The sequence below is a fragment of the Uloborus diversus genome, chromosome 10, assembly GCF_026930045.1.
Source record: "Uloborus diversus isolate 005 chromosome 10, Udiv.v.3.1, whole genome shotgun sequence".
In the NCBI taxonomy this organism is placed as follows: Eukaryota; Metazoa; Arthropoda; class Arachnida; order Araneae; family Uloboridae; genus Uloborus; species Uloborus diversus.
Genome location: NC_072740.1, coordinates 94,880,574 through 94,908,299, shown reverse-complemented (window position 1 = coordinate 94,908,299; position 27,726 = coordinate 94,880,574). Strand labels below are relative to the sequence as shown.

At 33.5% G+C, this 27,726-nt stretch overlaps 1 protein-coding gene across 1 annotated transcript; it reads left to right on the top strand.

Moving 5' to 3' along the window:
* Positions 1–793: 793 nt before the first annotated feature.
* On the top strand, positions 794–27,726 carry LOC129231095 (sodium-dependent glucose transporter 1-like). Its single transcript, XM_054865341.1, has 5 exons — positions 794–865; positions 5,575–5,701; positions 10,137–10,298; positions 26,732–26,905; positions 27,014–27,726. Exons 1-5 carry the CDS (start codon positions 794–796, stop codon positions 27,724–27,726), a joined length of 1,248 nt encoding a protein of 415 aa, XP_054721316.1.

Sequence of the window (27,726 nt, the reverse complement as noted above, 5' to 3'; positions counted from 1 at the left end):
ATCATCAGGGATTTAAGTTGTCCCTATCCTCTTTCAAATATTCCAATGCTGTGTGGAAATATTAAGCTGACCCAGAAAATGGGTCTCACTTGTAAAATTCTTCTTTTTTTGTTTGAGCAAATGGGATTGTTTCCTTGTCTTGTCTAACTCTACTCTTGCTTCTTTTTCTACAAAAAATTTACCAAGTATTTTACTCAAAATCACAATATTTTTTCAAAATAATGTTGGTGAATTAATGTTGCTTCTCTTGCTGTTTTGCCCCTGGCAACACATGTTGGTTATCTCTTGTCCAAAATTCCCACGCTGCTACTGGTGACTTGTCAAATGCAGTTCTGGATCAAGGAGTATTAAGATGGGGATCTTGCCCTGGGCGGCAAGTTAACTCAATTTCTACTTTTTTTTTTTTGTTGAAATTTGATGTAAGAACATAAAGGAAGATGTTTTGGAGGGCAATTTGAAATTTTTGCCCCAGTTCGAAACAATTGTGGATCAGGCGCTGGTAAAATGATCAGTGAATGTTCTTGTGAAAACATTAGGAGAACTTTCCTAGACATTTTAAATTGTTGTTAATAGGTCACTATTACTGTATGTTGCTGTTTTTAGTTTATTTTCCCAATTAGTTGAAACCATTTTTACTTAAATAAAATTCAGTGCATTCTATTTACTACACACAATTTTATCTGCATTAATCTGATAATTAATGCTAATTTTTAATGCAACTATTTTACTATTTTTTATGCTTTTATTAACAAATTATATTTTTTTAGCTGAAAGAAATTAACCAGTTTCTACAATGATTAAGGTTTCAGACAGATGCCTATTATATTACAGGACAGCTATATTATATATATCTTTCCTTTCTCTGGTAAGATTTTTATTTGTTGTCTCTTTGCTTTTCTTACCACATTTAAATATTTAACAGAACATTGAAAATCAAATGTGGTCATTTCTCTTGTATGTGACTACAAATATCACTAGTCGACCCGTGCGGAACTCCGCACTGTACTTCGAATCGTTTTATAAGGCATTTCGCTCTTTAAAAATTGCAAAGAAAGAATATTATGAAGAAAAACAGAAAAAAGTAAACGGAAAAAAGTAAGCGCACAAGAGAAGGCATGTAATTTGAAGACATCAGTAACAAAACTTCGTTAAATACAACGTTGTGATAATTTGATCATCGCTCCCTTTTTGGTTGTACGTATTTTCAATTTAAATATAAATATCATTAAAAGTGTGACTGAGTGACACGTGAAAAATCAGTAATTTTGCATGTGCAAAAACAGGTTGTGGCAAATACAGTCCTGCCCATGTGAGCATCTGACGGAAAAAAAAAGAAACATTAAAGAGATATTAAGTGGCACGGATTCGAACTGGTGCCATTCTGATTAACAGTACGACGCTCCAGCAAACCTAGCAACTGTGCCTTCCTTTTCGAATGCTATTCATTGAAGGAATGCGTAATAAAACACAGTAAAAAAGATTTTCGCCGAAAAAAAAATAGAAGATCATGCGTCTATGTTTTGTCATTAGCCAGCATGATACGATTTAATATTATTCGTAAAACATGGAATTTTATTAAAGAATGAGGAAGATCTCACGTAGCGATTGAAACAAACATTCTAGAGAAGTAATAAATTCGGTTGAAAAAAAAGTGTTTTTATTTTTAAATATTCAACAATTTCCCATAGCATGCTTCTTTAACCTGTACGGCTTAAAAGCCCGCACTTGTTTTTCTTTTAATCGAACACTTAAAATTCAAAACCAAAACCAGTTGAACTGAGTCCGTTTTTTAAGTGTAATTTTTCGAACGTAGACAGAATGTTTTTTTTTTCAGCCGAAAGCAGAAGAGTAGAAAAGGATTTCTTACTAATGAAGTTGATAATAATTTTAATGTTTTATATCGTATTCGAATAAATAATTAAAGATTTACTGGTTGAAACTCGTAGTTTTAATTTGGCGTAGTATTTTTTCATTTGTACAAAAGTTCGAACACTGCTATTAGAAAAATCTACAATTCAGCATACAATGAAAATAATTTTCTGCACAAAAAGGATTCCCTTGAGGTGTATCTAATACTTTTTTTATGCTTACATTATGCTCAGTGGTCTGGACGGAGTCAAAGCTTAAAAAAAAGGGAAGAACACCCTTCGATTAGCAGTCAACTTATCTGAATGATAACTGTAGCCGGCATAAAGGAGTCGAAACACCAAATAACATTCCCACTGTATTTATTTTATTACGTGTGTTATCTGTTGTATGTTATGAGTACATGTAATGCGTAATATTACTGTAAATTTGCTATTATGTCAGACAGCCCGAACTGGTCCGAAGTTCAGACAGTTTATAGCCCAACGCTCTACAAAAAAAAAAAAAAAAAAAAACCACAGGTAATTTTAAATTTTTTTCCTTACCGAGAAGTGTTTTTATTTTTTTAAATTTTTACAATTTGTTATCGCAGGCTGTTTGAACCGTTATGACTTAGATGGCAGCACGTGTTCATCATTTTACAGCACGGTTAAAATACAAAATAATTTGAACTAAGTTCTTTTTTAAGCGTAGCTTTTCAAATGTAGTAAAAATGTGATACGCTATTTGTTTTTTTGCAAAAAGAAGAAAAATATATATATTACCCTTTAAATTGAGGTAGTATTTTTTTATTTGTACAAAGAGTCAAAAACTCGTTAGAAGAATCTATATTTCAACATACAATTTATTATATTTTACTGAACAAAAAACAATTCCAATGTAATCTGAAATCTTAAACCTGATACTTATATTTTCGCTTACATTATACTTTAATTTTCTTCCCGGAGCCAAAGCTTAAAAAAAAAAAATAAACCCGCACAATTGAGTATCAATTTAGCTCCGTGTTGCATCAAGTTTACATAACAGCTAGGAGCGTTTTTACCTCATGTATTCCCTCCTATTTGTTTTTCATGTAAAGCGCGATATTTTTCTAATTTTTTGATGCAGATTGTCCGGACGTGGGCCCGAACACGCATTCTCCTGGTTACCAGACGAACGCTCTGCAGATCAAGCTATTCAGCTCTGTCGGTAGCAGTGCAAGTTAAAGTTATAAATTTAACCGAAAACCTCATTCTGGTTCTTTAAAACAGGTTTTTTTGCCCGAAGAAACAATTTTTAGACCGTGGGTCTATTTTTTGTCAGTAGTCTGCACGATAAGGTTTAAAATAAGGTGTAAATCAAAGAAATCGATCAAGAATTGAGGAAAATCTCGCGTAGAAACCAAAAACAAGCTACAGAAATAATATATAAGGATCAAGGAGTTAAATGTTTAAGTTGTACTGAGCAATGAAGCTGTGTTGTATATTAGTTGTTCAAGTTGAGTTAATGCGCTTGATGCACCTAATTTTATCCTGTATCTAATTTTTTCAAGTGATGAATAACACTAATAGTTTAGAAAAAAATTTAAAAACGAGATTATGGTTTTTAGCAAGTCCTCTTATTTGGCATTATTTCAATTTGTAAGATCTTTTAATAATTCATTAATAGAGTCACGTCTGGTTTGAGACATTTTAAGACAAAAACTTTTTAAACATTAGTCTTTAATGCTTATTTTTTTTTAATTCCTTTAATTTTTGAAAGAATGAGTTTTATTCAGAAAAAAAGGCCATGTGTAAGTGAAGTTATATTTTAGTTTATCATAAATAGGAAAAACATAATAGGGATTGTCTATTATGAACCTGAATTGAGGTGAAAGAAAGGGTGGTGCAACTAAATCAAGCAATGTGACCAGGAGTGTTGTACTAGTCCCATAACAAAGTTTTAAAGTAGACCAGTAGCTGAAGCAAATTTCAGGAAACATCTGATCAACCAAAGTTTGAGCAAATAACACCCAAGGTTTTCAAACCTATAAGACAGAAACCACTTTGCGTTTACACAGGATGTGAGTAACAGTTTCTTTATGAGAAAGACAACCTCTGTATGTTGAATCATTACTGACACCAATTATAGCACAGTGCCACTTTTAGGTACAATGACCAGAAAAAAGACCAATAGCCTTCCTAATTCTACTTCTATTAAATCTTAAAAGCTCTATTGCTCTAATACTTGGGAACCCCTATTTAGTTCCTTTGCTTGACGTTGCCCATTCAAAGCTACGCCAGTTATTATACTGTTTTTCAAAAATATCGCAAATTGCAGTCCTAATGATGATATTTGAAATCCAAATTGCTGGTTCAGGACCAACAAAAGGAGTATCAGAACCTTTCCTAGTAATGTGATCAACTATTTCATTACCTTTGACCTCTGAGCATGGGTGATATACCCAACAGAGAGTGACCTTATTCAGTTTTGCAAGTGTACAAAGCAAGTAATAGATTTCTTATACAATGTAGAACTTAGGGGGCTAATGAACCAAAAGAGTTGGGAGTCAAAGGAAGTGAGTGGGTTAGGGGGCGGTGCCCCAAAACTGAATTTTACTGCAAAATGGGGCTATATTATTGGATTTTAACATTACTGGTTAAAAGACCTCTAAAAATATGGAACATTGCATCAAAAATTACAATGGATGACCACCATAAACTTCCCTTTTCCTACTAAAAGTCTTATTCTTATTTGATAATGTGAGTAAAGTCCATTTATTTGTAATGTAAATTTTGATTTCATGAAATAAATCAATCCGCCCTGTAAAAAAAATCACTTTTCAATCCATCATTACTTTTTTTGCTCTAAAAAATAGGGGGGGGGGCAAGGCCCCTTTACTTTTAGAAGTGAAGGGACAGTTGCCCCCCCCCCCCCCTCAAGCCACCTTTGACGTAGGATGTTATTACAACCTCATTTTGGGCATTTAAGGCATCTTGAATATAAGAGTAGATGTGAACACATCTGTTCGTATAGTCTTATTTGAAGCAAATAATGCAGCACATCAGAATGGTATAAGACTCTGTCTAAAAGACAGAGGAGAATGTGTCCAAGTGACTAGAGTGCTCAATCTTATTGCTGAACCCCCCCCCCCCCCCCATCCCTCAGCTCTGGTTCATTTTCATGCAATCCAGAGTGCAATTTTTGTTATGACATAAAGGAACAAATATCCTGTGCATATCATCATTAGACAGGCCAAAGAAGATGCCTTTTTTTGAACACAATATATTTAAATAAATTGAACTTTATGATCAGTTACAGATGATTCGCTATAGTTTATCTTAAGTTATGTCAGTTTTATCAACAGATGATTCATATGTGAAAAAACAAAAACAAGAAAATAATAATAAGTTACAACACGTTTCAAGTCCTGTTTGTTAAATTTTTTATTGTTATTTTTTAAAAATCTTTAAAGTAAATTTACATTATGATTTTCTAAAACATGGCTGCAAAGATTAAAAATATCTTTTTTCATTTGAAGACTTAAGCTTTGATGATAATTAAATAATCCCCACCTCCTTTTTCATAATTACTGTCAATTTCAATGTGTTGGATTTGTAATCGTCTAATATTTTCAGAACTCCTTGATTAGCGGAATAAATTGTAAGCAAATTTAAAATTTATTTTGAGGCTTTGTTTTGTACTAATCGTGAAATTTTTGCAAATTTTATAATAACTTCTTAATTTTAGGGGTTGTGCACTGCTATCCCCGGACCAACTTTACTTGATCTTCAGACCATTGTAAAAACAAGTACAAAGTATGTTACATATATATATCTTGGACGATCCAGTGGCTATTTAATTGGATCATTAATAGGTATGGTTTTTTTTTTTTTGAATGCCTTATTCATTTTTAAAAATTATTCATAGTAAACTGGGATTTATTAAAACAATGATGTATTACATGCATTTTAAATCTTTTGTTATTGCTTAGTTTCCTGTGAGCACATTGTTTTAGACTGAATGTTCTGGAGAGATTTTTTTTTGTCGCTGTAATAATGATTATGAAATACAGTTAATACTGTCCTTTTATTCAATGTCATTTTACACTTTTCAGTGTTTTTTTCTTACTGTAATGGAAGTTAGTTTTCAAGTTTAATGTTGAATTATTGAAAACAATGGGTCAGTTTGACTTCGCTATGAGTTTTAATATTCACTAGCTAACCCGTGTGATGCATTCATGCTCGACAACAGTAATAAGGTAATATTATATAGCTATAAAAGTCATAATTCAAGCCAAGCATCCTTATTTTGTTGATACAGGGCTTCCTAATTTTATTAATTATTGCATCTCCAGGGTACTTGTAATTAAATTTAACTCAATGTATAATTTATCCACTTTTAATATAAAAGTGCCAGGGGAGCAATAAGCTACAAATTATTGGTGTCTCTTTGTTTTTGTCTCACTGTTTCCTCATTGCAAAATAAAACTCAATAGTTGTCATTCTCAGACAAAGAAAATTAACAACATCATGCTACTGCAAAAATGAAAATCAGTTAATAGACTAATGAAAGATTAATAAGACCAGTCTGTAAAGTTTTTCTAACAGTTAGAAACAGTTTAGCAACAAATAATGCATATATTTTAGTTTGATGGTACCAAACTATGATGACATAGTTATTTTTCTTACATGATACACGTCAACTTGACTTTTCAAAAGTTTTACCAGGCTGAAAATATCCAAACAGAAAATAAATTGCTGTCGCCTCACTGTACCCACTCCTCCCCTAATAGCTGGCCAAAAAGTTAAATGCAAATAATTGATTTTATTATGTACAGGAAAAATCTGTACCTCAGAACCAGAGTGACCTAAAACCAAAAATTTCAATTTTCAGTTTATTAGTGCATTGCATCAAGGCCGTAGCCAGCAGGGGGACGGGTAGGGAGTCAGAACCACCACCCCTCCAGAAAGTTTTGCATGGTATAAAAAGCCGTCAAAAATTTCGTTTTTTGAACATCAACTCGAAAAAATTCGAGATGTCCCCCCCCCCCCAATATTGTCTGAACTTTCATTTTCAGGGCTTCAATTTCAAAAAAAATTCTGCTAGAGTGCGCCAAAAATTATGGAAGTTTGGCCTTTAAACCTCTCCTCCAACTAACATTACCAAAGATCTTCTAAAACCTGCGTTTTAAAAGCTAATTTCAAAAATTTGTTGGAGAAATGTCTTTTTGCCCCCTCCCCCCCCTTCTTGCCAACGTCTTAAAGATCATCTTAAATTTAGTTTTCAGGGCTTGAATTTCGAAAAATTTCCGGAGAGAGCGTTCGAAAACATATTCTCTTAGCACCATTAAAAGTCGATCAAACTTATGTTTTTGGAGCATCAGTTGAGAAGGATTGTTGGTCTCCTTAGCGTTCTACAACTGTGTTTTGGAGATTTCAACTTCATAAAATTCCCAGGGATTGGTCCTGAATCTCTCGTTCCCCTAACGTTACCAAAGATTGTCTAAAACTGCATATTTGCAACTATAATTTCGAAAAAGTTCAGGGGAGAACCCCGAACCCCTCCCCCCATAATAGGTGATAATTAACGATTGCATTTTAAAAGATTCAATTTCAAAAACAGACCGGGGGATTACCTCCCCTCCCCCTTTGACATTACCAAAAGTTGTCTAAAATGCATGTTTAAAACTACAAATTAAGAAAATTTCCGGTTGGGTCTTTGAATCTCTCTTCCCCTTAACATCACCAAAACTCTTCTAATACTGCATTTTCAGAGCTACAATTTAAGAAATTTTTGTTGGCATGCTCCTGAACCCCCCTTTTATAAACATAATTAGAGATAAAAAAAACTGGAGTTTCAAAAGATTTTCGGAGGAGCCTTCTCAAACCTTTTCTCCCTCTAACATTACAAAAGATTAGAAACAGATCACATGTGATATTAAAACAGAAACCTTCAATTTCATGCACCTCCCATTCATTTTTTTTTACCTCGGAATGGCCCTGAGAGTGGGATCATACGGCGCTAGCAGCTTTCGTCTAAGGACAGCAAGTTTAAGTGTTGCAATAAAAACATTTACTGCTGATCCAGAAGAGATGTTTTGAACCCTTTGACAAGGTCAGAAATCGTCCAAAATTTTAGGCCCTTTGGAAAAATTTCGGTTCAGATTCCCCGATCCCTGTTATCCTCCCCAATATCACTAAAGGTAACTTAAATTTGCATTTTCAGAATTTTGATTTCGAACCTTATGGGAGGACAGCAGCCACTTACCCGCCCTTTATGACATCGTATTATAGTGCCTTCCTAGGCACTATAGTTGTACCAAACATAATCGAAAATCATATCACTTGGACGTTGATTGCAAACAATTTTCTCTAGAAAACCTCTTTCCCTTGTCTAACGTTAGAGAACTTTCAAATGTGTTTTAAGAAGAGAAAACTCCTAAATTTCCATCTCCTTCCTGTATACTCACCCAAAGAAGATTTGTTATGGCCGTTTTAAACTCTTATTTTGAAAAATTTGGAAACCCTTGTACCTTCTCTTCTCTCCCAGTGTCATCAAGCGTAACCCATTTAACTTCAATAAAATTTCAGAGTAAGATCAACCACCTTTCCCCCTAACATGTCAACATGCATCCCAAAATTACATTTTTAAAACTTCAATAACAAGATTTTCCGGGGACAATCCCGAATACGTTTTAGGACTTCAGAAATTTCCAGGGGAGTGCTGCACAAAATAAACACTTTCACTTGTTTTACTATTAAATATAGCCTGAAATTGCGTTAAAAAAATGTCTTTTGAAATTGCGATACCGAACCCAATGTCAGTTTGGCATGTATTTCAAAATATTAAAAATACTCCTAGGTCTGCACCTCCCTTATAAACAATCATTTTGGCGTTCTTGATCTTTAGAGCTCAAGAAAAGTGATTGGTGGTACATATTGCTATTTCATATCCAACTTGAGGGCCAATTAAAGGTCCTTATGTCATTGGTATTTTTCGCAATTGCGATATTTACCACACCTCACATATTTTTTGAACCAACAAAGCTTGCACATTATTTAATTTTTACTAAATGATATTATAATAACATATTTAAATTATCTCAAAAAACATTTGCTCACATTTTGATAAAGTAACTTTAAATCTTGGTAACTCAGTAATATTACTGTTCAAAAAAAAAAAAAAAAAAATCTCAAAAAAAAAAAAAAAAAAACAACCAATAATACTGCCTGCCCCTTCCCCCATCTTCCTCCTATTTTTTAAAAATTTCTCTGTTTGTCCCCCCCCCCATTTGCCATGTCTACCAATGTGCATATGCTTCAAAAAACATACAAACAGGTGACTTTTTCGTTTTTTTTCGAAAATTTATGCCCCCCCCCCCCCGAAAACAAAATCCTGGCTACCGCCTTGCATTGTATGCTGAAGCCTATTTTGCATCAAGCAATGGCAAAGGTAATTCTTTTAAAAAAAACTTTTCTTTTTTTTACAGTCAAAAAACCCGCTCATCCCATCCTTTGCATGCTCCAGAAAAATGTTTTTCCTCTCTGCTGTAAAATTATCATAATGTAACTTACGTCCTTCTGGCTCTGAGGTACAGAAATTAGCAAGCAAATAAAGTTCATTATAGTTTGACATTGAATGTCTGCAGATAATGATATCATGAGTGAAAACAGTCAAAAAATTAAATTGGAATTTAGTGCTATATGCAAAAATGACTTCATATTGAGAAGTGAGATGTCATTTAATCTGAAAGGAAAATTTTTGACCATTAAGCTATACTTATTAAATTATTTGCAAAAATTGGTATTGTAATCATCTTCCCTTTCCCTCAATAAATGATACTTTTTAAAAAAAGTTTTAGATATGCAACTTTTTTGAATCTGTTGTTAACATAAAGAATAATTAAAAATTCGGCGTAATTATTCTGCCTTTTATTGAATAAGAGTTTATTTTTATTTTGCAAAGCAGTAGAAACATGCCTTAAATATATTGTTTCTTGGTTTTCAAATCTGATCTTTTTTCTAAAATCTATTTAAAAAAAAAAATTTTTTTTTGACAAAAGTATTTATTTTTTTCTGCAACAATTTTTACTGTATAATAGTTTTTAAATTTTTTATTCTTCACTGAAACAAGAATGTGTTACTGAAAATTAAATAGAAAATTCGACTTGGACTATTGATTGTTAAAGATCATTTTTATGTCATTTTTTTGTAGAAAATCTCATATTTTTCTGCATTCTTGCTGATATGTCCATAAACTAAGTTCATCTCTCCGAATATTTTAAACTTGTGAGTTCCCCCCCCCCCCAGGTGGCATCATACTGGACTGCATGAAGAAAAGAGAAGCATTGCTTGTGTTATTTAACTTGATTATTTCAATTAGTGTCTTGTTAATTCCATTTTCAAGAGATGTTGTAACCCTTGTGGCTGTCATGGCAGTTAGTGGATCAGTGATGGGAGCACTAGATACTGGTGAGAAAGTTTTATCAATCTTTATATTATCTTAGGTAAATAATAAAGTTCAAATGAGGCAGTGAGAAGCAAGGGTGGCAAAATTAAAAATTTGGAGATAACCATTACAAATGGTAGGTGAACCTCTCCTCTGTCTTGGGGCAAGAGATTGTACTCTTAGCCCTGGTAGGTGCTGCGGTACAGCATGATTTAGAAAAAATGTTCAATGAAAGCCTATCTAGGATGTTATCTTTAAATGCGTTTTACTCAAAACTTGAAAATGTCCACTTACATCCCTTTGCTTCTCACTGCCTCAAATGTCTCCCAACTTTATGTATGATGAAAGTTTGAGATTGTTGTGTATTTTTTCTTGCATTAGTGTCCAAAATGTTATGTTAAAAACACTCTCTGATTAATAGTTCTTCTTAGTTAAGGACAATGAACTATCATTCTAGAGAGCTGTGATTTTTTTTATTATTTTTTGACCCCACTGACTGGTAAATATTTATGAAACATTTTCATGGATGGGTAAGGCTTTTTTTTTAAGTGAAAGAAATCCTCAATGGTATTAAAGAACTTTTGCGTTAGTTAATTGTAATAATTGTTTCACTATTATTTACTTGTAATAAATGTTCATTGTAAAATATATATTTATTGCACTTAATATTCATGTTTCATAAGTTAATGAACATTTGAGAAAAGCCATGGAAAATCATGAAAAGTAATCACAAAACTAATGTTGAAAAAATTGTGTAATATTTCTTTATGTTAATTTATTTTTCAAAAAATGAAAATTTTCAACTCAGATATGTAAGAATCTACAAGGGTCAGTCAATTTTTTTTACAAATCAATGCTAGTCCTTCAGACCAGTGGTTGAGAATCCCTGTTGTGGGGTTGATATTATGTGCTTTGTTTTTCAAATACAGTAGAGCCTTTTTTTATCTGGCCCCCATTTATCCAGATCAATTTGTGGAGTTGAAAAAAAAATTCCTTAACTCTTATGTATCGTTCTCCATAAAACATAACTTTTGGACGCAAATATTTTTTCAATTTCGAAACCTTTTGCTTTCTTTTTTTTATTCTTACATGAAAGTGTTACCTACTAGAAGCAGTGGTTGGAAGTAGGGTGCTCAAAGTAGCAGCACTAGACGTAAAAAATGAAGAAAAATTTCTCAGTTTTAATTCCATTTACCAAATATAAACTGTTCTAAAATGATCAAATTTATTTACAAGATACATACTACATCCCACTGAATAAAAAATCATATTAGTTTTTCAAAATAGATCCCTAAAGTATAAATTAAAAAAATTTAAAGAGTTGGTGTCAGACGTAAACACATAAATAGTAAAATTGATGGTTCACTTAAAATTATTAAAAGTCTGTGAATTGGCTTACATTTTAATTTTAAAAATAGCATAATTCTAAAGTATACTTATGATTAAAGCGTATTTCACAGTTTTCAAATGATATTATGAGGAATAAAATTATTTAAAAAATATTTTTAGCTTGGTGTTGGACGTAAATTTTTGGTTTTGGACGGAAATTGTTCATATTGGACGTAAACTATTGCTCTTAAATGCAAATAATAACAATGATTACAGTTATAAATATCTAAATTATAGGTTACATATACTGAAACAAAATTTATCAAGTAAATTCAAGAATAGGGTTGATTGGGGGAAGTGGAACACTGGGGGAAATGGGTCACCCCCAAAAACTGAAATATTCATATGGTTTTTATACTTTTTTGCATTGATCATGACATGGTTCATCACAGTGATTAGTTTTGCATATATTTGTGTTATGTGAATTTATTTCTAGGTTAGAGAACTTAGTCAAAAAAAAAAAAAAAAAAAAAATCTGAAAAATATTTTTGCAAGTTTAAGCAGCATTTTTCAAAGAAGTGTTTCTCTGTTAGCATTTATTTTTTTTCATGATCATTAAACATTCATGTACAGTTTAACTTAAAGTGCATATTGCAATCAGAATTTTTGAGTAAAATATTATTAAAAACTTTTAGAGGAGGGCCCCACTTACCCCGTAAAATTTCGCTATAAGAGGTCCCCACACTATGGGGTAAGTTGTTCCCCCCATAACAGTGAGGATTTGAAAATCAAAAGCAACTCTGATGAAATATTTGTATTAGTGAAATACAAGACAACTATGATGACTTAGTAGGAATTGCTAGTTCAGCTACAAAAGCTGGTGATTAGTTATTTGTGAATCTTACCTGAAAGAAAACCATCAAGATTTTGGTTTTCTTTCTGGTTTCAGATTTTGTTTGTTTCTTTCAGATTTTGTTTTCTTGTGACCTATGTCAGATGTTCTGATTGTTTAAGGGGAAGGATGAGTCTGAGAAGGGTTTAATTTGCACAAAGTGTGTTGAACTCTCCGAAATCAGAGTTAGAATGCTTACTTTGGAGGGTGAGCTAGCATTAGGCTGTAAGCGGGGTAAACACTCCAGAGGGAAAGGGGGAAGTTAGTAAAAAGGAGGTTGGCATTAGGCTGTGTGTTAGATAGTGGGAATATTCCAGAGGTAAAGGAGGAAGTTAGTAAAAAGGAGGTGGGCATTAGCTGCGTGTTAGATAGTAAGAAAATTCCAGAGTTAAAGGGGAAAGTTATTGCTGAGGCGACTGACTGGGGAACAAAGGGTATAATTTTGGGAGATTCAATGGTGCGTGAGGTGGGAAACTCAATAGGCAGAGTTAGACGTAAGGTGGCTAGATGTTTGTCAGGGGCTCAGGTGAGAGATGTAAATAGGGTTGCTGAAAAGAAGGGGATATTTAATAAAGAGGATGTAGTTACTTTGTGGGTGGGAACTAACGATGTAGGCCATAGTAACAACGATGAGTTTACAAAGGAATGGGATTCCCTGTTGGACAAAGCAACCAACTGTTCGGCAAATGTCCAAGTGGTTGGTTTGCTTCCCAGGTATGGAGTGCATAGGAGTTGGTTAAACCAACGAGCTAGGTGTATGAACCTGGTACCCAAGGAAATTTGCATTAACCCTTACAGGCGCGGGTCATTAAAATTTTAGAAATATAATAAAAAAATACAATGGATGGGATAAATTGGTTACCTGGACATAGATTTTACAGTCAAAATTTTTTTAAATTCACCCTCTCCAGCTGGGGGTGGTGTCCCCGTTTGTGACTACCGCCCTCCTAGAGCAGAAATTGTTTTCTGAAGTGGTTATGTTTACCTCGTATGACAATTGGAGTAATTTCAAATATTTTAAGTTCTTAAGCATTTTTACCAATTATTTCAATAATTTATGCCATTAAGAATATTTAGAACACAAAATCCAATATTTTTACTGTAAAAATTCCAAAATAAAGATGAAGTAAAATTCAAGAAAGTTCATTAAAATTATCTAAAATGATCTAAATAAGCAACTTAAAATGTTAAAAATATTTTTGGCACATTGTTCTTGCATTACGTGCATTCCTTTTGTATTATAAAATATTAAATGAAAAAATATGACTGTATAAATATATTTACAGAAAAAATAATATCAAAGCTGAGAATAAAAAAGTATACAACTGTCTGGTAGGAAAAGCAGATCTCAAATGTGTGCCGTCATGGGCTTTCAAACTCATCTGTTCTGGGTCAAGAACACAAAATAAATAAACAAAAGCCCGTTGAAAACTATTCTTTTGGGTCCTCCTTCTCTGAAATGTATCAAATTACATCTTTCACCCGCAACAGTGAGATCAATGCTCTAGAAGGACGGTGTCCACATTTGGGGACACCTGGAAAGAAACTTTGTTTCTGCATTCAAAAATGAACTCGAATCTTTTGCAAAATTATGATTGATTAGCTCATGATTCCTGAGGAAAAATGGTTGACTACTTTAGGTTATGGTGTAAATTTTGAAATCTTGAAAAAAATATTGTATTTGAGCTTGAAAATTTAGGTATTTTAAACAAGAAATTAAGCCAACAAAAAGGGTCATATTTAATAGTGCTGCCATCTGTGTGCATTAAGGAGAAATAAAAGCAACTAATGCAGCGATTTTTGGATTTTTAACTCTTTAAGACCGGGAAGGGGGGAATTTTTTACTACAGTTAAGTCTTGACTTTTTCAACCAAGCTATTTTGGGAATGGAATCGTCCACTCAGAGACCCCCATTGGCAGCATCTCGTCAGCTCTTGTGTGCACTAATTGCAGTAGGCGTGGTAAACTGTCACCTTAATCGCTGTCGCGCTTCAGGCGCGCGGCCTTTTTCACTATTTCCCTAGTCTAGTGTTTATCGCGTATCTTTCTTGTTGTTCAGCTGTCTGCGATTTATAGAATACATGGGATGTTTCAAAATTACGAATAAAACATCTGAACCAGAAAAAAAATATTCAAAAATTAAAAGCTACTTCGGAATGAAGAATTTCAAAAGGAAAAAAAATAGAACAAGTTGCGTGCATGAAAAAGTTAGAATGAATATCAAAGTTTCTTCATTTCCCCTTCCTCCCGAAAAGCGGGCATTTTCACAAGTTATTAGCTATCAATCCTTGTAGTTGTATTGCCATTGGGAATTGTACATCACTGTCACTTGTCCCATCAGTTGAAAATACTTCGGTCGGTCGGAAGAAAGGATCTTTGAGGTGGTCTCACAGCGTGACTTTCCATCAGTTCCTACCCATATTGCTAATCAGTTCGATGTTTTTTTTTTTTGGATATCATGTTCAGCTTACAGCACAAAATGCCTAACCTTTCTAGTAGCTTTAGTTTTAGGAAACGTTTCCCCCGATTTCAATTGATAAATAAATTACAAAACATATAGTTCTTTTTAATACATGTTTTTCTTTTTAAGTTATTGAAAAAGGCTACAATAAAATTATAAAATTCTTTTTTTTAGAAATGTACATATTTTTTAGATTTTTAAGAGACATACTCTAGCATTACAGAAAATCAGAAAATATGTCTCTGTACATGTGTTTAAATCTATCTATGTGTGTCTGTATACATCTATCTCTCTATCTATCTATCTATATCTCTATATTTTTCTAATTTCTTTAAGAAAAGGTAAACATTGCCAGCGTCGTAGCTCAACTTCTTACAGACGCACTATACATAGCACGACACACAACAATCTTTTTTTTTAAAAAAATTAAATATATCCTTAACTGAACTCTTCCTGAAATTTTCATTGTTAAAGATTTCTAACGATTGTCGCGAGCCAGACAAACACAGAGCTACTTATTTCATTATTTTAATATACATAAGGATAGATATGTATGCATAAAAAATATTGCTTTGAGCATGAGTGAGATGTTGTTCAGAAGAAAATTAGAAAATGCTGTTTTGAGATTACATTTTTAAAAGTGCAAATTTTTAATATATTACTAGTAAGTATGACTTTACTCAGAATTTTGAACTCAAAAGGGAAAGTGATCCTTCGCTAGATTAAATATTTTATAATATGGTAACACAATTCTTTTTTTTTCTCCCATTCTGGGAGAATAGTTGCCAAGGCATTTTCTTTAGTCACCAGAGCGACCTAAACCTTGGAGTTGGTCGGACCATGCTTACATAATATACATATTATGGGTGCGTATATGTAGTTATTATCTCTTGATGTAATTATGACCTCGTATCTCATTTTTTGTTGTGCTACTCTTTGGGTAACAGTTGGGTGTGTGGGGTAGGGGGGGATGCAGTTTACTTTCAAGGATGCCTTTTTAGCTCTGATTTGCTAAGCGTTGTTTTTGAGATTCTAAAACTGGAAAGAAATAAGTACTTTGAGGCTGAAAATAAAAATAATGTTAAAAAAAAAAAAAAGGTTAATAGATGGCGAAATATTGTAAGTAGTAATTGTACACCTGTGTTTCGAGGTTCATTGTTACCCTGAAGCATGTATAGGCAGTTATTTGCAAAGTTTGTGCTTTATTAATGTTGTCTTGTATCAATTTTATCATAATTCGTACATTAATTTATAAACCCTAGAATAGCATTCGTTTTTAAAAAGTGGTATAAAAAAGTGAGTTAAAAGTGCAGGAAATTGAAACGAAATCGTACAGCGGATTCATCTTTTCTCATTTTTTGAGGAAGTCAAGCGACCTCAAGTCATTAGCAGATTCCCATTCATGCAATTGTCGCTATCACTTGCTAAATAGCTATCGGCAAGAAGAAAGAATCTTCTTCAGGGAGGTCTCACAGTAGGGGTCTTCTACCCATCACCCCTGCATTCGCAGAACTCGGCCGGATACGGGGGTCTCGGATCTAAGCTACAAAGCCGTATACGGCCGGCCTCGGTCTTAAGGAGTTAAAGAAAGAACTTTTTTTTAAAGAAATTTTAAATTGGTGTCCTTTTTTGTGACCACCCGCGCCGGAAAGGGTTAAGCGTAGTATCAGGTTTATTGATGTGTGGAGTAAATGTAAACGCGATTGGATTGCTAGGGATGGCCTGCATCTGAGCTCTACAGGGGTCAAAATGGTTAGTGGTTTGGTTTTAGAGGCTTCAGAATCAAAAAACTAAGTTGAATGGGGGGCATGGTTTAAGGAGCAGAATTCAAAAGGGTACTAACTATTGGGATTTTAGTAGAAACGGAAATAGAGTGGCTAATAGGAGAAAAGATTTTAACAGTTGGGATTCAGATAATCGTGCAGCATTAAATAAAAGTAAGATGGGCTTACTTAAGGTTTTTTATACAAATGCTCGTAGTATTAGGAACAAGATGGAAGAATTGAAAAGCATAATTATAGACGAGAGGTTGGATATTATTGGAGTTATACCAAAACGTGGGCTACCGAAAGTGATGATGTTTTATTATCTATTGCTGGGTATAATTTGTTTAGACAAGATAGAGTAGGTAAAAGAGGTGGTGGGGTTTTATTTTATGTCAGAGACACTTTAATTTGCAATGAATGGGTCATTAATGATAAACCTAATGAGATTGATATGATTTGGCTGGATTTGATGAGTAATAAGGGCAAAAAACTATGTTTAGGGAACGTTGATAGGCCACCCAACTTAAGCCAGGGTCAAGACGAACAGATGTTTAGCATTATTAGTGACATTTCTAGCAAGGGGTCAGTCATCATAATGGGAGATTTTAATTTTCCAGGAATTGATTGGAATAATTTTTACCATAGTAATAGCAGAGAAGAGGAATTTTTGAAAGTAATTGGTGACTGTTTCTTAGATCAAATTGTAACTCAGGGTACTCGACAGGACACGATTTTGGATCTAGTTTTCTGCGACAGGGAAGGATCTGTTCAGGGGTTATGTGTAGGGGAACACATTGGAGATAGTGACCACAACAGTATTAGGTTTGGGATTAAATTTGATATGCACAAAGTAGAGAATTTTAGGTTTGTGCCCGATTTCAGAAATACTGACTTTGTGGCACTTAGACAGAGTTTGAAAGCAGTTTTTTCTTCTGGATTGGACAATAGCGATGTGAATCTTCAGTGGGCAGAGTTTAAGGAAAATCTAGCAAATACGGTTGGGGATTATGTTTCCTTTAGGAGAAAGGGTGTCAACACTAAAATTTGGCCAATGTGGTTCTCCATGGAAACTAAAGACGCTCTAAATTACAAGCAAGCTGCCTTTCATAGGTTTAGAGAAACAGGTCACTGTGCAGATAGGCTCCAATATTGTAAGGCAAGGCGTAAATTTAAGTATTTGATACGGATTCATAAAAGAGAGTTGGAGCAAAGACTGGCAGATAACATAAACAGGAATCCCAAGAGGTTTTTTGCATATGCTAATTCGGGAAAAGTTTGAAATAGTCATATTGGGCCACTGGTTGATGAGCACGGAATTTTAATTCAGGACGATAGTGATATTGCTAATGCTCTTAATAACTTTTTTTGGAGTGTTTTTAACGATAACTCTATCTCCACAGTTGACACCAACAAGACACAAGCTATAGTACAGCTTGAGGACTTTGTATTTTCCAGGGATGACGTTTTACTTCATTTGAAAAAAATTAAGGAGACTAAGGCTCCGGAACCAGATAATATTTACCCAAAAATTTTAGTTGAATGTGCGGAGGAATTAGCGATGTAATTGCAAATATTTTCAATGCTTCTTATAACTCGGGGACAGTGCCAGAGGACTGGAAGCTGGCTAACATTACACCGCTCTTCAAGAAAGGGTCTAAAGGGAGTGCGGGAAATTATAGACCTGTGAGTCTAACTTCAGTGGTTTGCAAAATTTTTGAAACATTGATGAAAATTAAGATAGTAAATTTTCTAAAGACTAATAATCTATTGACTAGTTTTCAGTACGGTTTCAGGAAAGGTAAATCTTGTGCAACTAATTTATTACATTTCTATGACAAAGTTACCATGGCTTTGGACAATAAGAAGCCTGTAGATGTTGTTTACATTGATTTTCAAAAAGCTTTCGATAAGGTACCACATGTTGCTCTATTTAGCAAATTAGCTGATATAGGAAAAGGAGGGAAAACTTTCATTTGGGTAAAAAACTGGCTGACCGGAAGGAAACAAAGGGTAGTTGTAAGGGGAAATTATTCTAATGGGAGTGAAGTCTTAAGCGGAGTTCCTCAAGGATAAGTGTTAGGGCCTGTTTTGTTCATTGTCTTTATGAACGATATTCACAAAAATATTTCTGGGAACATGAATTGTTTTGCTGATGATATCAAAGTTATGGGGACTGTAGAAAATAAAGAACAAGCAAATCAGCTGCAAGAGGATCTAGATCATATTACGGAGTGGGCTGATAAATGGGGTATGGCTGTTAATTTGGGAAATGTCAAGTGCTACATTAAGGGCATGGAAATAAGTATACAAGTTATTATTTGCAAGGTTCAGTCATTAGTCAGGCAAACAAAGTTACTGATCTGGGGGTCTTAATAAGTCAGGATTTAAAGTTTAGCCAACAGTGCAGCATTGCTAGCAACAAAGCCAATAAGGTGCTTGGGTTTATCAATAGATCTATTTCAAACAAATCTAAAGAAGTTCTTCTGCCCTTATATAGAAGTTTGGTAAGACCGCATTTGGAGTATGCTGTTCAGTTTTGGTCTCCTTATCTTAAGAAAGACATTAATGTATTGGAAAGGGTTCAAAGGCGGGTTACAAGGCTAATAAGGGGACTTTCCCACTTAGATTATGATTCCAGGCTTAGAAGGCTAAAAATGTACAGTCGTGAGCAAAGAAGAGACCGAGGGGACATGATTCAGTTGTTTAAATTTATTAAAATGAAAGATGTTACGGGGCTGAAGTTTAGCACTGAAAACAGGACAAGGGGTCATTGTTTTAAGCTATTTAAATCTCAGGCTAACATGTATATTAGGAAAAATTATTATTTTAGCAGAGTAGTGGAACCTTAGAACAGCTTACCGGAAGAGGTGGTAATGAGCAAGGGAGTAGACAGTTTTAAGAGGGCCGTTGATCTTCATTGGGGATTGTAAATTTACTAGGACCAGTCTAGCTGGGCCCAGAGCCTGTTGCTGGTCGTCACTTTTGTATTTGTATTTGGGTTGAGTGTTGATAATGGTTCTTCTTTAGCCAACTTTACATAGACACAGTCATTTAGTGTTTCTAATTTCTTTTTCCACCTTTAGTTTTGGCAAATTTGCCAAAATTGATCTTAATCAACTGTATTATGTTCATTCAACACACCTTTTCTCAAAAGGGGTCTTACTTACCCCTGTCAACCCTAAATGTACATACAATAAATTCACTAAGTTGTTTTTTATGCATGTTTCACTTTAACTTTGAAATTAAAGGCAAAAAAAAGGAAAAACACAGTTGAAAACATTTGTTGTTCAAGGGAATGTAACAGTGTCGGACGTAAATGGTGTCGGACGTAAAAATTTTTTACGTCCTAGATTTTAGTAAAAAATATTCACTTGTTACAAAATGAAAATAGGTTACATGAAAGAAATTGAAATTCTTACTTTGTACCCAAAAATGCATGCATGTAGCTTTAAAATTATTGGCTCAGCATAATTAACTGCACATTTTGGTGTTGCACGTAAAACATTTAATGTACCCCATAGGAATTCTTTTACAAATCAAAATGAATTATATTTAGACACATTTTTGAAACATCACCAGCAACACATTGTATCATTAAATGGTTATACATCTCAATTCATAATATTTGTATGTATTTTTTGAAAAAAAAAAAAAACAGAATTTCTTCGAGAGTTGCCAAATATGGTTTGAAAATACTCAAGATGTTGACCTTAATTTAACCCCCTGTAACTTAGTTAGAACTGAAGTGATCAAATTTTATACAGGCATTTCAAAATATACAACTCTTTACCTTTAAAATGACACCTCATTTGTTTAGAAATTTTAATTTTGAAAATTTGATCATCTGGTTGATCTTATCATGGAATCAGGCGCTCCAACTTGCAACAATTATTAGGGGGGGGGGCACTAGACATCACGGGGTTTAGGGGCTTATGTAATCCCACAGAGCCCCCCACCCCAAATAAAGATCAGATTTTTGTACCTTGAAAATGCCAATTTGCATATTTTCTGGCGTGTATAATTTAAACAAATGTGACATGGCGTTTTCAAAGTAAAACAGTCTGAAAATTGGTATACAAATTTTCTGGTTCAACTAGATCATGTCACTTGTCTTAGTAAGAGATTTTTTTTTTTGTTTTTTGTTTTTTATGGAAAGCCATGCAGTGCCATAGCTAGGCATTGAAAAAGGTAGGGCACTTGACTTGCATGGAAGGGCACTCCCAGAGACCCCAACTTACAAAAAAAAAATATTGTGAGGGGGGGGGGGGCATACTGGGTGGGTCTTTCCGTGGGAAATTCTCTAACTTTTAGATGAAAAATAGTGAGTTTTAAAGTTTTTTTTAAAATATTTTAAAGTTATATAATCAACATTAGAACCCCGAAAACTCGACAAGTCTGACACATTTTTTGGCTTTGAAAAAAGGAAAAAATAAATACAAACACGCACAATATTTTTGTAAAAAGGTAATTTACGCATGTTTTTTTAAGACCAGTTGTTGCAGTTAATTCAGTGTTGTGTTTGTTGGTGGGTTGAAGGGATGATTAAAAACGTACTATATCGAAGTCGATGCGAGTAAGTGACAATGTGTTATTGTTTCTCCTCCCGGGCTCTTTTTCCACTCTGTCGATTAATATCAACAATTTGTAGAACCACGAGCAATTTTTGTTTTGTATTGTCTAATTTGCAAACTTGTTTGAAAAAGTTTTTGTTTTCCTATTTTTTCCTGGTGTTTTAGTCCTTATTTCCCTGTGTAAGGCTTCAAAATGCAGATTTTTTAAATGTATTTTTCAAAGATTTTCCCCGGGGGGGGGGGGGGACTTCTTTTAAAAAAACTTTAATAATGCATTTATTGGGGGGGGGGGGGACATGGTGCTCATTAAGACTAGAGACATACCAAGTACTCGGTAACTACTCGGTACTCGGCCTACTCGACCAATTTGCAGAGTACTCGGTACTTAGCCAAATTTTGATCAGATACTCGGCCAAAACCGAGTAGTTGCAAAAAATTGAATATTGTCAAAGACAGATATTAAAATTTATAAAAAAAGAGCAAGCATATGTAATATTCTGTAATAGATCAATGTTATGTCTACGAAATATGGAATACAATTTCGAATGGAAATATTTCAATCAGTTCGTTAAGAAAGAATACAGTCATTGCAGAAGTCTAACGACAGCTAATAGATCTTTTCGGTTATAGATTTCAAGAAAATGCCCATCGAGAACGTGAAAGTTTCAACGGAATATGTTATTAGAGTATACTCTATTATATTAAACGTAATTCATCGTGTATTATTGGAAGTGAATCCTTTAACAGTGTAATAGAATAACGTATGGAATAGAATAGAATAACGTCAAGAAAACATTATATTGGTCAATGCCGGCCAACAATCGAAAACGCGTAAGAGAGCTGAGCTCCCAAGAGCTTTAAAGGGGAAAAAATGGCTAAACTTGATAACTATGTTTAAGAATTTAAGATTACTTCAATAAATTTCAATGGAATTCAGCTGCATTTATAAAAATTGGCGCTTATCTCATTTACTTTGGTGAAGAAAAATCTTGACTTGTAGTTATGTTTTTTTTTCAAACTGTTTATATGTAAAAACAGCCTCTATATTTACATTTGAAGTTATAACTTAATAGTTTGAAATAATTCAAACTAAATAGAACATTTTAAATACTAAAAACAACAAATTAGAACAAATACCCAGTTGATAGCGGTGAACGCAAAGAAAGGACAAACTAGAGCTGAGACAGCATATGCGATGTGCGTTCTTAATGCACATTTGAAGGCCATTTCGCAATTACACAGGTCATTCAACTAACTATGCATTAAGTATTTAATTCTCCAGAGTTTAATTTTAACCATTCATAGATTCAAAGGGACAAAATATGTAATTATATTTTGTCAGCTCAATTTCGCGCGTTTGGTGAAAAATGAGGCTAAATACTTAAAATTGAACCTCAAATGGTCAGCTAAAGATATTGTTTGATTTAACTGAAATTTTGTATGATAAATAGGCTTGGTAAGAGGCAACTTTTCCACATACAGGCTAAACATATTTCTCAATTTCGTTTTTTTTCACTCCACCCTAATGTGCATCAATCAATTAAAATCTGACTTAAAATATATTTTAAATTTTGGCTGTCAAAAGTTTTGTTTAGTTGAAAGGTGTTACTTTCAGTGGGTAGAAGTATATTTTTGTCCCTTTTTGGATTTTTGAAGCAATGATGGATGCCATTTAGTGGTGCTTCAGTTTTGCTAGCCTCCAGTAATTGGCAAATGTTCCTATAAACACTAATGTGTTGCGCAATATGTCAATAGTTGGATTTCTGATACTTTTGCAGCAACTATATTAAATGGGTTGTACTATTGATTTGAATCCTACAGAATATACTGTTAAATTTTTAAGAGAAGCAATAAAAAACAAATATGTTTGGCCATCAGTCAGATATTGCGACAGTAGAGAATTTTTTCATCTTTTATGGTCCCTTATAATCACCAGGTTAATGTTCCTTTTTCTGTGGAAACAGCTATAATTTATAAAATCAAAATTGCATAACAACTAATGAAACAGCAATAATGTCAATGTTTTTTTCCATGCAACACTCCAAATTTATTTTTATTAATTATATTTTATTTTTATTAAAGTGAAAAATAAAGTGATTTTCCAGTTCTATTAACATGTGCCAATTACTGGATCACAAGGCATCATACACTGGGGTAACAGGGGTCAATTACTGGTGATTTTGGTAAATTTTTATATATCTATATATATAAAAATGAATGTTTGTCTGTATGTCATCCATGAACTCAAAAACTACCTGGCAGATTTGGCTGAAACTTTCACCGTTTGTTATTTTTGGTACTGGGAATGTTTATAGACCAGTTCGAAAAAAATCCGATCGATAGTTCCTTTTTTATTCCAATTTAAGTCACAATCCATTGGATAAATACGAATAAAATTATCGGCTGCAGAAATTAATTCGCGTGAAAGATCTCATCGATAAGAAGTTAGCTGTTGCCGTTTTTCTTGAGTTTGAATAAATAAATTCTTTCTTTATTGTTTTATGGCTTTTCATGCAACGGGGGGGGGGATTTAAAACTTTTTCTATTTGATATTTTTAGCGATTGATTAATCTTGCAAACTGCGTGAGTACAAAATTTGAGTATAGTCACGGCTTCACTTGATACCTGGACCGATTATTATGAAAATTGCTATATATATGTATTTTTCCACGGAGAAGGTGCATAATATGCTCATTGAAGCCACTCGCCACCAGGTGGCACTGCAGAGTAGTAACTTCTGCCCCGTTCAAGCGATTGTCATAAAAATCAGTATACTGATGTATTTTTTTGTTGGCGTAGCAACGCACGTCGGGTACAGCTAGTTATTTTTATAAAAATGTCAATTCAAATATTTTTTCTTTTAGTGAACTAAATAGATGCACAGATGTGCATTCTTTGGTACAAAAATATTTGCAAGTGAATATTTTTTTCTAATTAATGAAAGCAGAGGTAAGTTAATGGACAAACTCTGAAAGTGCCAACTACTGGGGTCATTACCCTATGTTCAAGCAAACCATAAATAATACTTAAACAGCATCGTTCAAACACATTTTTGCTTGGAAAGTATGAAGCTTTTGAAATTCATATTAATTATTGTCTTTGAAATGCATGCCATGAAAATTGTGTTTGAAACAATTAACAACGGAATCAATCTGTTCAAGGCTGTGTTAAATACAGTCAGACCTCCATATATTGAAGTAGCAAATTGCCGGAAAAAAATTGATAGATAGATATTTTGATTTATAGATACGATCTTAGTTTATCATTAATTTCTCCTAAAACATTAAAATTAAAGCTAATTTTCGTGTATCTAATTCAATTTCTAATTTCTCTAAGAATCGGATTAAATGAAACTTATAATTAAAAAATTAAATGTTGAACATTTACTGAGCACTGCATAGTTTCTAAAAAACCAACTGTATTGCAGTTTTATGTTTCTGAGTGAAAGTTTTCTGTAAGTTTCAATACTTCATTATGGCTTTCTGATTTCTCGTGATAGCAGATACTCTGTTTGTGGAACTACTAAATTTACCAGAAATGACATTTTTGCATTGTCAAATACCTTCATCATTCATCAACTTGATCCACAACATTAGGAGATTTTCATTTTGACAATGTAATCGAGAGAAAAGTAATAAATCAATCTATTTCATTTGAATGATTTTTTCACTGAAGCTAAAAAAGCTAGGAATGATAATCCACAGACAAAAGGGGGAATTTAAGAATGGAAAAACGACCTATCTATACCAAAGGCGTCCATATGCAAAATTTTAAGGGGGGGGGGGCTCAGATATTTTCTCCATAGAAACCGATTTCAGTACAGATTTTAGAGTTATTAAAATTTGACATTTTTAATAACTTATTCATTAATTGCTGGCGAAGAAATGTTTTTACATTTTTGCAAGGAAAAAAGTACTAAAAGCAAGGAAGTTCTAATTTTAAAGGGGAGGCGGGGGGGGGGGGGGGCTTAAGCCCCCACTTACCCCCCTATATCGGCTCCCTTGATATATACACCCCTCAACCCCAGCTTCTTTGTAAACTTCATAGCAACCACGGATTAGAAAGAAGGAGACAAATATCCTACGGGTTTGCTAGTGTAAAAGTGGCAACGATTTTTCACCGGTGCGAAGAGCTCCATAGCAGGAAAGGCTTCCTACTTTTTTGCAGCTTGCATTGTTTTGTATGATGTAATTAATCAAGTTGTTGATAATCAAAATTTACTCTTATTGTACATGTACTTTTTAAATGAATAATATTTCTCGATTTTTTTTAAAAATTTTGTTGTTGAAAAAAATGCAATAATAAAAAAAATAATGATAACAATTATGTCTAAGCCAGGGGTGCCCCCCCCTAAGGGCAAGGGTGCACAACCCGTAAATATCACAAAGCCCCACCAAAAGCAAGAGCCTCCCAAAAAATGAGAAAAATACCCCTCAAAACATTTCTCCCTAAAAATTTCAACGGCACAGTCTGCACCATGACCCCCCCCCCAGGTGGGCACCCCTGTCTAAAGAGTGAGTGAATACATGAATAAAATTATTATAATCAATATCAGCTTGAAGTTAAGTAAATAAAACATTAACATTTATTTTTATCTGTTAAAAGTTGTGAAAGCAAAAAATTATTTTCCTTTAATTAGTTCTTGAAATATATTACAAAATTTACAATTAATTTAAAATAAAGTATTTACGTTATTAATTGTACTACATTCTCAATCCCTCAATTATTTACAGGAATGGAAATATTCCAGCTCGTAATAAATAAAACATCGCACAGTGCAAATTAACAGCAGAGGAATTCGGGAAGTTGGTAATGAAAAATAAAATGAATTTTTCCATCAAAGGGTACTGCGTTAACTTCCTGTAGATGAGAGCCTCACATCGTTCACTATATTAGCCCCTTATTACAATCAATTTCGAGTAGTTTTACCCTTCTTTTGCTTTAATAGCTGCCTCTACGAAAAATGAGAAACTTAGCATCATTTGCATTGATCTGCAGCGATTCTTGGGGGCCGTTCGACGACAACGTCCTCTGGAAAAAGTGAACAAATGTTGCCACTTCTGGGAAAGATTCCACCAATAGGAAAGATTTCTCTCCTCCCTTATTCCTCCCTCCCTGGTAACAGCCTTTATTGAACTTAATTTTCTCCCCTAATCTTCATTTTTTATAAGACAAACAGTTTGAAAAAAATATCTCTGCATGTCTTGAAAATTTTTCCGATATTTATACGGATTTTTCTAGACAAAGAAACAATTTTTCTATGTATGGGATTTTGTTGGTATTTCGATATGTAAAAAAATTTGATACGTGAAAGTTTGATATATGGAGGTTTGACTGCATTTAGGTTGACTAAACTGTCTTCTTTAAGAAACTAATATTTTTTCTTCTTCTTTTAAAATCTTTGTTTGCTTTAGTTAATTACTTCTTTAACTTACAGGAGCCAATGTATGGTGCTTAAATCTGTGGTCCGGTGACAACAGTCCATATTTTCAAGCTCTTCATTTTTTGTTTGGTATTGGTGCTTTTCTAGCACCATTAGTAGCAGAACCATTCTTAGATAAGAATAATGAAACGTTGGAGATATTAAATACTTCTTATGCAGCAAACATAAGTTATATTCCTCAAAATATCTCTACTGACTGTAGTACAATGTTTAATTTTGAGTGTATTCCTCCCATTACTTATTCTTACGCTGTAATTAGCTTTTTTTCATTTTTAGTAACATTACTGTTCCTTTCCCTATTTTGTTTTGCAAACGATAATGAATGTGCAAAAGAGAAGAGGAATGTACAATATTCTAATCCTCATTTTTGCATAACTGTGTTAATCATATCTTTAACTTTCTTATTATTGGGAGTATATGCTGGTATTGAAATTGGGTTTGGGCAAATGATTGCTACATATGCTGTTAAAAGTGACCTTCATTTGTCGAAATCAGATGCTTCATACCTAACTTCATTGTACTGGGCTAGTTTTACTGTTTTTAGAGGTGTTGGTATACTATTAGCAGCTAAGTTTAGTTCTTTAAGTTTAATACTTTTTGATTTTTGTTTAATGCTCATATCTGGAATAGTGTTATTAATATTTGGAAATTCATCAGTTGCAATGCTCTGGTTTGGTACAGGTTTGTTAGGCTGTGCTTTATCCTCATTTTATCCTAGCGCTGTTTATTGGACTGAAAAGTATGTCAATGTGAGCAATAAAGTTGCATCTTCTTTTGTAGTTGCTGCATCATTTGGAGAAATGATAGTCCCATTTGCTATTAGTCAATTTTTAGACGACAGACCTGAATTTTTTTCTTATATTCTTCTTTCTTCCATTCTTGTTTGTGGCATTTTAATTTTATTTTTATGGATAACAACATCTAAAGTTGGTGTAAAAGCTGTAATTGATGAAAACATTGAAACAGAAGATGCTGAATCTCGACTTTGA

Bases quoted from the DNA above. Each gene is read 5' to 3' on its own strand.
- LOC129231095 (XM_054865341.1), top strand. From the start codon at position 794: ATGATTAAGGTTTCAGACAGATGCCTATTATATTACAGGACAGCTATA. The intron at 866-5,574 runs GTAAGATTTTTA...TCTTAATTTTAG, and splicing joins ATATATCTTTCCTTTCTCTG to GGGTTGTGCACTGCTATCCC. The intron at 26,906-27,013 runs GTTATATTCCTC...TTTCATTTTTAG, and splicing joins TTCTTATGCAGCAAACATAA to TAACATTACTGTTCCTTTCC.